Source organism: Pogona vitticeps, chromosome 5 (genome assembly GCF_051106095.1).
Source record: "Pogona vitticeps strain Pit_001003342236 chromosome 5, PviZW2.1, whole genome shotgun sequence".
Classification (NCBI taxonomy): domain Eukaryota; kingdom Metazoa; phylum Chordata; class Lepidosauria; order Squamata; family Agamidae; genus Pogona; species Pogona vitticeps.
Window position 1 is genome coordinate 23,261,793 of NC_135787.1, and position 12,968 is coordinate 23,274,760.

Sequence of the window (12,968 nt, forward strand, 5' to 3'; positions counted from 1 at the left end):
TGGGAGCTCACCTGGCCTTCTCTGCCACTGCGCGGTCCCCGCCGCTACCGCTGTCTGGGAGCTCACCCGGCCTTCCCCGCTGCCACACGGGATCCATCGCTGCCAAAACCACCCCACCGCTGCCAAAACCGTCATCTGGGAACTCACCCGGTCTTCCCCACTGCCGCCAAAACCACCACTCCCCTGCCACCAAAACCACAGTTGGCGGAGGAAGGCCGGGTGAGCTATTCGATGGCTCCCCGCCGACTGTGGTTTCAGTGGTGGCAGGGCCTGCACGGCTGCGGGGAAGGCCGGGTGAGCTACCAAATGGCTCCCTGCCGATGGTGGTTTTGGTGGCGGTGGGGCCCAGGCTGCTGACCATGGCCAGGAGGCTTGAGAGGAGGCTTCGTAGGGAAGTAAGTGTGCTGATTTTTACTGTTTTGAGTGCTTTTGCAGGGTGGGATTGGGCTGGTGGGGTTATGTTTGTATTTTGTTTTATGCAACCCCAGGGGCTTGCAGATTTTTATTTTTTGGGGGGGGGCTTCCTTCAGCTGGAACGGATTAATGGGTTTTCAATGCATTCCTATGGAAAATGGTACTTTGATTTACAGTACAAATGCCATTCCAGTACGGATTAAGTTCGTAAATCAAAGCACCACTATAACTTTGTTGCTTTTGAGCTATTGTGCTGTGAAATCTCTAAAATGCGGCATATTATACACTCAGTAAATATCTAAATCTTAGAGTGCAACCCTAAGGTATTGCCACCTTAGGGTTCCTTATTACCATAGATCTGTAAAGCTAGAGATTGGGTGTTTGATTCCCCACTGTGCCTTCTGGGAGAAAAGGCAGCATGTGTAACTGGTCAAGATGTACTGTCCCAGTCCACTCCCAGAAAGAGAGAATGATAAAACACTTCGAGTACTGTACTTTGTGCCTAGAAAATCCTGGATATATATGTATGTTGGAAGTGACTTGATTGCATAAAGTTGTTATTGCTATAACATACATCTTGCCATTGAGAGCCAGTGTAGTGGATACAGTGTCAGACTAGGACTCAGGAGAGCTGGATTCAAATCCTCATTTGGCATGGAAATTGGTGGGTGGGGGGTGAGAGGGGGTGACACTGGAAAACTGCTTCCTAAATATTGACATATCTTGGAAACCTTGCTAGAGTCATCATAAATTGGAACTAACTTGGTGGCACATTAAGTAAATACTACCATTGCAGTTACTTACTATAATAGTAGTCTGAGAAGAGCTAAATTGGCTGCTTGTCTGTGATATTATTTAATCATTTAGTTAGTTTCTGCTGTCATGCAAAAGCTTAAGTGCATTTTTGTATGGTGTTTCCAAATGTTTTCCTACCAGTAATATGAAATGGGTATAAACAGCACAGAATGGTTGTCTTACAGCTACACATAGAAGGGTACCCAAAAAATATGGGAAAAAGAATTTGATGTGGGACTTTGGTGCAAAACAGCTGTACATTTTTTTTGCCCTTTGGCTATAGTTTTCTGATTGAATAATACTAGCCTCAAAAAGACTGAAACATACGTCATAGCCTTAAAGGGAAAAAAAGCTTTATTTTTTTAAAATCTCGATTCTTTCTTTAAGGAAAAAATGAAAGATGTTACTGAAGATCATCTATATCTAGACTACTTTCATCAAAATGAAGATTGTATATTTCCTCTTCATACATCTATATCCTTGTTCCTGTTGTCATACTGTGACTGCAAGATATTTAAAGTCTTTTTAGTATCTCCTACTGAAATACCTCCAGATGACCATCTTACAGAAGTACTACCAGAGGGCTTGGAAATTTGCCTCATCAAAAGATGTCAGCTTCCTTCAATCATCCAGAACTGCTGTTTACCTGTTATTGTTGAGGAAAATGGAAGATTTTGTCGAGCAGGGCTTGCAGTGGTATTGAGACACATAATATATAAAACATATGAAGTAGATCCATCAAAAGAGGATATTTTAGAACTTTTGGGCTTTAAACAGACCTGTTTGAAAGCATGTGCTGAAGTGAGTTTATTTAGCATTTGATTTATGCTGAATTTCAAATGTATTCTTGTTCAGAAAATGATCTCATTTACATTGGACCAATTGTCAATGATTTTCTAGTATATAAAAGCAAAACAATTACAAGGTTTGAGGTAGTTTTTTTGAACAGTTGCAAGAAAACATTGACATAATATATTAATAGATGTTTAAGATGGAATAAATGGAAGGAAATCATTTTATATAGTTCATTGTCAAATGTAATGCCTATGAAGCTGAATATCAATTTGGAACTTATGGTAGAATTTTTCATGTGAATAGCCCAGCCTTGGAAACAGGATTGCTGTCACTAAGGTTTTATAGTATATTAGATAATTGAACCTTGACTTATTAAAGGTCTGGAATACTTTGCAAGCAAACTAGGAGAGCCTGGAAATGCATTGTGCCTATTTAATCAACTGATATAGACACAAGTGATCTGTTTTTACTTTTGTACTGTCCCTACCTCCTTTAAATAGTAGCCCCCATACCATTCCACAAAATGCTTTTGATTGTCTTTTCAGCTTCAAAACAAATTTGCCACATAGTTTAGGAGGCTACTGTCTGGGAAGCACAAGCCCAGAACCACTTTGGGTATATGGGGTTAGTTCTTGAATCTTTCCCAATATGTGTGAGTATCTCTTTATCTCTGATTGTCATGGAAGCAACTGGACACACCTTGTAACATGTTTTAAGTTTTCAATAATATTGACTATAATTTACTGGTTTAAGTTTTCAGTAATACCACCAATAATTTGGCCCTCAGTTGACTGATTCTGTTCTTTTACAGGTTAGTGAATGGACCAGACTTTGTGAAATCAGCATTCCTCAGGCAGTAGAAAACATTTTGGGAGTACCTCTTGATCAGCAACAGACTATTCCAGAGGAGATACTGCAATTTGAAAAGAAATTGGGAGAACCTGTAAGAGTGCATAATGATGACAAAATTCGAAGGCAAAAAGTTCAGCAGCAGAAGAGTTTTGCTAAGAAGTCACCTAACAATGTGTCCTCGCAAGAGGGAAGATTGGCAGAAAATCTTGAGCCTGCTTTTGCAGACATGGAACTGAGAGTAGCTCTGTCTAAATTAACCCTACGGAAAACACCAGCTACCGTCAACAGAGAATCTTCTCACATTAGGAAGATGAAAACATCGGAACTCCCACTCTTGGACCATGTTTTTGCCGAAGGGCTTTATTTTACTTTGGCTGATGCAGTTCTCTTTCCATGTATCCATTATTTTCTGGTAAGAATTACATTAATAGGAGATCCTCAGTCCCTTTTAGCTTTATAGGTTGGCTGCACTCATCTTCCACAACAATGTTTTCCTCACTCTGGCCATGCTCACCTGTGAGTAGAAAGAGCTGAATGGAGATGCCCTATGGTGCTAATGTAAGCATGCTTCTTCAGAAATATGTCTCACTAAGTTCAGTGAAGAAGACAGGATGGCCTGGCGTGCTCTGGTCCATGGGGTTACGAAGAGTCGGACATGACTGAACAGCAACAAGTTCAGTGCAACTTAGCCTCTGTGGAATAGTACACTTGTAATACCAGCTCCTTCCCAAGCCTACTGAAGCAATTTTTCATCATATCAGACTTGCTAGCTTCTGCTCTAGTGCCAGTGATTTGAGTTTTCTGCATATATGGATGATTTGGGAGAAAGAGATGCTTCTACCCAGGTTTTGCTAAAGATTAAAATCCCCTATCACTGTTGCAGGTTCTATCTTTACATTGGCACTTTCTAAGAATAGAGAGCCCTTGCTTCATTGGAGATTGATGGTATGGGCTGTTTAGGTACCAGAAAACCACCAGAATTCTCTTTTGCCTGAAGATCTCCTAACCATTGAGATATGTAGAAGAGAACAAACAATCCAATCAACATGGATTTCATATTCCAGGAAGTACATACACCAGTGTATAACTTCATTATCTGATTAAGGTACAATACAAAAGTGAAACTTTTAAGTACCAAAGAGTTAGTACATAAGTCAAATTAAAGTAGAGTCATGTAGCTGAGGACGTATCCATTAAGCTGTGCTAGCAATTTTCAGTGGTAATTCATGGTTCCAAAACTACCTGCCAAAATGAAAAGTGACCCTCAGCCCCTTATCAAGATCACACACTCCAGTCTAAATACTTTGAACACGGTTTTGATTGAAAACCCTTGAAATTGTTATGTTATTCTGTTGCTCTTTGGAATTGTAGAGGTAAATTCAGGAGTGAATTTTAGGGCCAAGCTCCCTCTTGTGTTTTGGAGTTTGGTCCTCCCTGAATAATTGGCTTCAAATTGAATATGTGAGACTATACTGAGAAACCCAGCATCTGTAATTGTGTCCCTCATGTAGCAAGAACAGTAGGACAAAGCAAGCATGCTTATTTCATGAATTTTCTTTGTGTGTATTTGTCACCTTGCTTCATAAAGTTCATATATAAAGCAGAATTTTGTATTTTTCTTAAGGGTTTCATCAAGAAGCATCAAGACTTTATTTCACGGTTGCCTTTGATAACCAGCTGGTATCAGAGGGTTCAAGAGGTACCTGGGATCAAGCAAGCTGCTGTCAAATGTAATATGCAATTTCTCCAGCATATGGGACCATTCTCTACACCAGATGACCATCTGCAGAATATCTGTACAGCATCTAATGAGCCAAAAGAGGAATATGAAGACTCTCGATTTATAGGTGGACCAAGACCAACCATGACAAAATTAATGGTAGATTAATTATTGTTTATTGATTGTAGGAACTGAGCATAAAAATATTCCCCCCTCCCAAAAGTTTGGTTGACTAAGAGAAGGAATGTGTCAATATCTTTGGCCGTTTCAGTCAGTTCACATGAGAAAAATTAACAAAATTACTTGAATCTTCCTTGAAATACTGAACATATTGATATTTGTGCTCCACTTTAGAATAGGAAATGGTCAGTACTTAGTATTTACCTTTTAGTAATAAGAATTTAATAATAATTTAATGTCTATTAGATATTCCCATGACTGTAATATACCCAGTGTGGTGTAGTGGATAATGAAGAACTAGGATTTGGGAAGCCTGGGTTCAAATCCCTGTTCTGCCATAGAAACTCACCGGAGCCTGGAACTGATAACACCACACCTTAAATATCTCACTTGCCTTGAAAACCCAATTAGGGCTGCTATAGTTTCTGGCTTGATAGCACATAACAAATGCAATACAAGTGATATAACTTGTGAAGTGAATTCTAGCAAGTTACACAGTCCAGATGGATGTTATCTATTATGTTCAAAGCCGCATAATTCAGCACAGAACAAGCAATGCCAATACTGGCTTCATTACTCGTAGCAATTCAATAGATGCTTCTTTTGAGTTATGTATGAAATGACAATAGGATTTATTTCTTTTTCAAAGTTAAGGGTAGTTTCATCTGGAATCAAGATTGTGTTTTGGCTTTTGGTACAAATACTTCTGAGGAAGAGATAGTAATTCATTGATTTATGTAGTTATGGTCAAATAGTCAACCTACTTCCACACAGGTTGTGCTAGTAATCCTTACAGCATCCTATAAATAATGGTAGGAAGCATTGCTATATGTTGCAGATAGACACTTTAATTAATAGCTGCTTACCTGAACAGATCTCCTGGCTCCTATTTGTCATGCTTTGCCAACTTTCATATTGAGCTACTGTAGTTTGTCTTAAACCTGTGTTCTTGTTGGTTTGCTAATCTATTGATACTCCTTATCCAATAATCTGAAAAGATTGGTTTCTCTAGAAAGTATGCTTTGATAGACATACTGTACAGATTGAGATAAGATGCCTCTATAGCATGGTCAGGAAAATGCAGCCTGAAGGTCAACATGCAAACCCTACAAACACTCTTCTTCCAAGGCTACCCTATATCCACCCTCCCAGGTTATTTGCCAGAAAAGACCTGTTTCTCTTTTCAGAGGCCCCACAAGCAGAGTTTTTTCAGCTCAGGAGCTCAAGAGAGGGTTCCCCGCAAGATCCCAGCCCCCTACACGTAAAAATGTAAATTGGAATTGTTCAACTGGCCGAATGCTGTTTAATTCTTTTAGCTGCTTCCAGCTGTTTCAGAGTATGGTGTGACCCGTTGACTGTGGGTAATTATTTGCCCCTCAGCCCACCTGCTATATAAAGCACCTATTAATTAAACCAGAAATTTTCTGAATACTGTGCTTGGGAATTGCAGAACAATCATATTGGCTTGCACTATACAGATAAGTAAGTTGTAGGTGTTAGCTGATCTAATAATTATTTTTATCCCATGAATTAAATGCAGGACAGAGGTATTGAAGCAAAGTTTTCCCCTCATCCTTGTCCAAGCTGGGCCCTAGATTGGACCAGTCTACCAGCCGCAGTTAACCCAGGGAAAGGTAAGGATTTTCTCTTTCTAAAGCCATTTCTGCTGAAATTCTACGTTCATTTGCCAAAAGACAATATGACAGCTGCTGATCCATGTGAAGGGTTACACCACCTCTGGAGAGATGGGAAACACAAACAATATTTCTGTGTCATTCATCATTTCAAAATAAATAAACAAAAAGCTAGGAATCAATGTTCAACCTACAAATACAATATTTACTATGAATTATATACAGTATCATAGAAGTGAGTACACCCCCTCACATTTCATAAATATTTTAGTATATTGTGTAGTATATGTGACAACACTGAAGAAATGACACTTGGTTATGATGTAAAGCAATGTACATGAATGCCAATATGTATTGTGATACACTGAAACAGAGCAGGATCCCCTCCCTTTGGAGACTGGGCTGCAGGGCAGCATAACGACCCCAAACACACCTCCAAAATGACCACTGCCTTGCTAAAGAAGTTGAGGGTAAAGGTGATGGACTGGCCAAGCATGTCTCCAGACCTAAACCCTATTGAGTATCTGTGGGGCATCCTGAAATGGAAGGTGGAGGTGTGCAAGGTCTCTAAAATCCACCAACTCTGTGATGTCATGGAGGAGTGGAAGAGGGACTCCAGTAGCAACCTGTGAAGCTCTGGTGAACTCTATGCCCAAGAGGGTTAAGGCAATGCTGGCAAATAATGGTGGCCACACAAAATATTGACATTGTGCCCAATTTGGACATTGTCACTTAGGAGTGTACTCACTTTTGTTGCCTGTGGTTTAGACATTAATGGCTGTGTGTTGCGACATTTTGAGGGGACAGCATATTTACACTGTTATACAAGCTGTATACTCACTGCTTTACATTGTAGCCAAGTGTCATTTCTTCATTGTTGTCACATGAAAATATAGACTAAAATATTTATGAAATGTGAGGGGATGTATCACTTCTATGATATACTGTGTACACTGCTTCTCCATTGCCAAACATTTAAAATAAGATTTTTGTCCTTTGTGTCCTTTTTTGGAGGTGGAAAGAGGATTACCTTCTTCACCCCTCTCATTCCTAAGTGTCCAGACCATGGTCAAGGCTTGCAGACCTTCACATTCCTTTTCCTAATGTCTATTGGCAACTGTTGAAGTGTTGGGATCAAATCCTCCCAGTTGTTTTGACCTTTCTTCTGAGTCACTTGGGTGGCTCATAGCCTTGCCTTTGCTTTGTTGGGTTCCTCTGGATCATCTGATAGTGTATTCGTTTAAATGATATGCAGTGTATTTGGTCAGTGGAGGGTTAAGTTTGGAAGCCACACAGCCAGCATATATTGTGGAGTCTAGCTCTGCCTCATTACACTTGGGGGCATCTGACCAGTCCTTTATCCCACTTTTTTCCTCTCATTCTCACTAACTGCCCCAGCTCTTCCTCCAACAACCTTATATCCTCTTTTAAATGAATTTTTCCCACTTCTGACCTCTTTCTCCCTTCTGGATCTCTCTAGCCTCCTAACTCCATTGGAGCATTTACTCCAGTGCTCAATGTTATGTTCCACCACATAGCTTTACCAGGGACCCCTGGAGGCCATGTGGAATATGGAGGTAGATCTTTCTTAAGTGTCCCGTTCCATCTGCTCAAAATCCCATAAAGAAATCAGATATCACTCCAGTAATCATACTTGTTGTCAGTGAAATCTCTTGAGTGTTCAGAACTAATATATATTGGTTCCAGATCTCTGGAATGAAATGAAATGCACACACTGTTGTGCTTCATTGTCTTTCTGATAGCCACTGTTGAATATGGAGAATAGAGCACAACTGAACTTACTATCATCTTATGCATTCATTCTTTAATAACTTATATTAACTAACTTAACATGAAGCATAACTACTTTGACATAAGGCATTAACAATTTATATAAATTCTCCTGATGTCTTATAGTTTCTAGGATACTCAGCTGTCTGTATTCCATGGATGAACAATGTCCTCACTTTAAAAATAGGTTGGAATGTTTACCTATTCCTTTCTGTAAACCAGACATTCCTAGATGGTTATCCAGTTGCAGATGATAAGTGCAGGTGACTTCCTTCTTGATAATATTAATATTTTCTTCATATGTTAGTATATTCGATTCAATACGCCATTGCTCTTATCTCCATTAAAAGATAGAAGAGACACACTGTCACTGGCAAAAGAATTTGTGATGGAAGATAAATAGAAAATACATGTCATTTTTATTAAAAATACACTGTAGTTTCAGGAATTAGGGAATTTCAGGATAAAGAGAGAAACCATGAAGAGGCATGAGTTGTGAAATCTGTTAAAAGCTTTTAATCTGGGCTGGTTTAACAAGCTGCTCTTCATGAAAATAATTGAGAGATATAAAGGCCAAAATGCTGTTACTTAGTGTAGTAAGTTGCAGTAGAGTAGGCCCCTTGATGCAGGGAGGGATTGAGTCTACTCTTCTGTAAGTTACATTGATTCAAATGGCCTACTTTAGTTGAGTTATTACACAAAGCAACAGGATTTCAGCCTATGAGAAGTAAAGCTTTAGATAATAAAGTGTTACTGGAAATTATATTTTTGAGATGTCATTTTTGAGAAACAACTATGCATTTCAGCATGTTAATTTGGTGAGGGAATATTTATGGATAGGAAATGATTGCAAGTCTGTGGCCCAAATCTTGTTGGTTAGTTATACCTAGTAAAAGCAAATATTGCTAGTTAATGAGCCGCCACTTGGATTTTTGGGTGTGTCTCAGTCCATTGGTTTGGTGCATATCTGTAAGTGCAAGTGGGGACTTTTAAATTGTGAGTGAGAGTCTGCTGCAAGTTACACACTCTATCTTCTGCAGGTGTAACTAAGCCACAGGATTGTGACCTGTGTGTAGTAATATGGAAATAAGTCCCAGTTAATATACTGATCTGGTATGCACATACGCTGCACTATTATCTGTTTATCCTAATGATTTGAATATCTGCTGGGAAATTTGTCATTCTCAGATAAATACATGCAGATAAAACACAACAATCTCCTATCGTAACATAAAAATATGAACTCACAAAAAGTAAGAAAATATACAGAAGGGAAAAAACACACTTCACTAAAAATAAAAAAGCAGTGCACAATTCATACACAAATACACAGCCCATACAAAAAATGAGGCAAACCACAAAAAAGAAACATAACACAAAACACACACAAACTCACACACCCAACACATAACCAATAAAAAGACCACAGCTCTCCACAAACGTAAAAACAAACGACACTTCCCATAGTAAACAAGAAACACATCTGTAAAAACAGGCAAACTAATCCTGTTACTTCTGTGGTGTTTGGCCTACTATCTGGGTATTTGTCAGAAGATGAAACAATAAGTTGTTTGGTTTGTTTATGGATTGTTTAACAAGCTATTTAAAACTTTTCATATGTAAATGCAACCAATGGGTTTATTTTTGTAGGTTTGAGTTACTGATGGTGTATTGGGATCCATCTCTCTGTTCAACTTTATGCGATCATCCTATAGTCTGGTTTGCTCTACAGAATGAACTAATACATTTTTGTTAAAAATACTAGTGCAGTCTAATACTTCAAAATTAATCTCATGGTCACTCAATTTTTTTGCCCCTACGAAACAAATGGTCCCAGCTTTGCGGGGATGGTGGATACATTAGGGATTTGAGAGCATATTGTCAGTTCTCTTCCATATGGCTTCCATGATTATGTGGCCAGCCAGAGAATACATGGCTCTTTAGAAGACAAACAGGGAAAGATGGACTTTAGGTTTGACTTGTTATAAAGAATAATCCCATGTTCCCTTCAACAACGCATTTATTCACAGACGTTAAAAATATGACACACTTTTCACTGGCATGCAAGATTTATTTAAACTACCACAGTTTAAATTACCCACAATTTCTTATTTGCTTCTGATTGATTTTCAGTGACACACAGAACAGCTGCTGTTAGATGTTTCTTTTAAATGAATTGTTTATTAAATATATTTAATGAATACCTTAATATATTCTCGAAGGCTTTCATAGCCAGGATCTGATGGTTGTTGTGGGTTTTTCGGGCTCTTTGGCCGTGTTTGGAAGGTTGTTCTTACTGACGTTTCGCCAGTCTCTGTGGACAGCATCTTCAGAGGACTGGAGTAGGAACTCTGTCCATGCTCTGTTGCTGTTTGTTGGATAGTCAAGTATTTATAGCTGTGGGAACAGATTTTGTCCTTTTCAGGAAATAGGGTGATGATGATGATCAGCGTCTTTTTGTTGTGGATGTATTGTTTTGATAAGGGGGAGAGATTATCTGTCAATGTGATTGATGGGTGTCTTTAGCTGGTCTTTTTTGTGCAATGATCCCTGGTCCTTGTGGCTGGGTAGAGTTCATTGACCTTTTTGCAGGCTGTATTTTTCAGTGCTGGGGGCCAGGCCTTGTTAAGTTTTAGACTTAAACAAGAAAGAAGAAAGTCTAAAACTTAATAAGGCCTGGCTCTCAGCACTGAAAAATACAGCCTGCAAAAGGGCAACGAACTCTACCCATTCACAAGGACCAGGAATCATATATATAAGCATTACACATTTGGTGGCTCCATACCCTTTTTGCACAAATGTCATCATTTTTTTGCCCATGATTCATTTCTGATACCAGCTTCTGATAGCTTCCTGATAGAAGCTTAGGGGTGAGAGTATCTAGGCACCACCTGTATCTAACACAGTTGCATCCTCTGTGGAACAGGATAAAAATTCAGTGGAGTTATCAAAACAAGCTTTGTATAATAAGACTGAATAATGTAGAGTGAATTTTGCTTCAATGTTTAGCACAGATAAAGCAAAAAAAAATTGCACTCTGAATAGGAAATGCAGAAGGTTTGAAAGCAAAAGCTGTTGCAGTGAAATCTCATGTGTTTTCATTTCTGTCAGCTAAAAATAATAGGATTGCTGTATTTAGAGTATCAACTGGGTTCCTTTTCTTTAAATGATAAGCATAATAATGCCCCAAAAGTACATTACAAGCAACCTTTTATCCTATAAAATGGGAGGATTAAAAAAACTACTGTGTATTTGAAAGTCATTTATTTCTTTTCTTAGCTTCTCAGAATTTTTGAAGGGTTTTGAAGAGTACCTTTTATACATGTACTCTTTCTCCTTCCTCCTAAGCTCCCTAAAAGAAGAACTCAATCCTTTTTTCAGCTGGTTTTTTCACAATCGATGGCATTCTTTTCCTACAAACACACAAGGACAACAAGCATAATCCAAGTGATTTTCAAGAAATAGGGACACATTTATGAATCATCTCCTTTTAGTACTACACTCACTTCCAAAATGTTTGTACATTTTTAAAAAAACATGTACCTTGTGTTAGTTCAGGTCAAGTTGTGCTGAACCTCAAAATAAAGCAGGTCTCCCAATTATGGAAATGTTGTAAGCTGTTCACATAGTAATTCTGATAGACTTCTGGCAGGGAGGAATGTTGAGCATGGCTGTCCCCGCCCCACCATGCTTAAAGCCCTACATCAGTGGTGTCGAACTGTGGCCCTCCAGATGTTCTTGGCCTTCAACTCCCAGAAATCCTGACCAGCAGAGGTGGTGGTGAAGGCTTCTGGGAGTTGAAGTCCAAGAACATCTGGAGGGCCACAGTTCGACACCACTGCCCTACATGGTTTTAGGCTATGATGCCTTTAGTAGAGTTTTTTTTTGTCCCTGTCCCGTAGCTTTAAGATCTCTGCTAAGTTGTAACAGTCTTGGCTAACTCAGTGGGTTGGCTTACCTGGCTGAAGATCAAGAGTTTGATTCCACATTGTGTCTCTCAGGAAAACAGTAAGTTTGTGCAGCCTTGGGCAAGTTGCATTGTCCCAAAGTGCTCCCAGAACAAGGGAATGGCAAACCACTTCCGAGTAGTCTCTACCTAGAAAAAATTCATAAATCAGAATCATTTTGATAACATACAGTATAAAAGGGGAAATCCTGTTGCGTAAAGAACCTTTAGTAGTAAAACAAAACCTGCCAGCAGGATTTTTCACTAGTTATGAATAAATATATTAATATTTTCACAGAAAAACAAAATGCAAACTTTAAAATATTACTAGCATTTTAAATATTTCAATGGACATTTACATATTATGTGACTGATATAAAATGTATTATTGTGTAATTTATAAACAGTTTGGTTTGTTTGCATTATCTTGGCTCTCTTGACTGTATATTTCTAGATTGCTTTTGCTGAGAACATTACCATCAGTTCTGAAGTGACAGAATCCAGATAGTTTGTCTAAGGTTGTTGTTCTGCATGTAATTTTAAAAATTTCACAAGCTTTTGAAATTAGTGTTAGAACTAAAAAACAGTGTCTTTCACTAGAGGGCAGCAAAAGCTGTTTTTTTTAAATGGCTGTTGGCCTACTGCTTGAAAAAATAAGACACACTGAAGCAGCCTCAAAGGAAATGCCACATGTATAAGGCATACTGTGATTCTCAGCATTGTCTTCAGCAAATCATTGGAATCTCCAAATGATTTGTATCTTAGGAAAATTTTAGCAGACTGTAAACTCGTTTTTAAGTTAGCTGGAAAAGTGTTTTGAAATCAGCCTCCTGTTCCCTCC

General features: G+C 38.7%; 1 protein-coding gene across 2 annotated transcripts in view; it reads left to right on the plus strand.

The window, feature by feature from the left end:
• Window positions 1-12,968, plus strand: part of GSTCD (glutathione S-transferase C-terminal domain containing) — a 53,675-nt gene that overhangs the window by 1,494 nt on the left and 39,213 nt on the right. For both annotated transcript variants that reach the window (XM_073001841.2, XM_078376545.1), the window contains exons 2-5: window positions 1,597-2,010; window positions 2,816-3,268; window positions 4,481-4,735; window positions 6,297-6,390. In XM_073001841.2, the coding sequence (XP_072857942.2) occupies window positions 1,603-2,010; window positions 2,816-3,268; window positions 4,481-4,735; window positions 6,297-6,390 (1,210 nt within the window). In that variant the 5' untranslated portion in view covers window positions 1,597-1,602. The remainder of the gene's footprint in view (window positions 1-1,596; window positions 2,011-2,815; window positions 3,269-4,480; window positions 4,736-6,296; window positions 6,391-12,968) is intronic.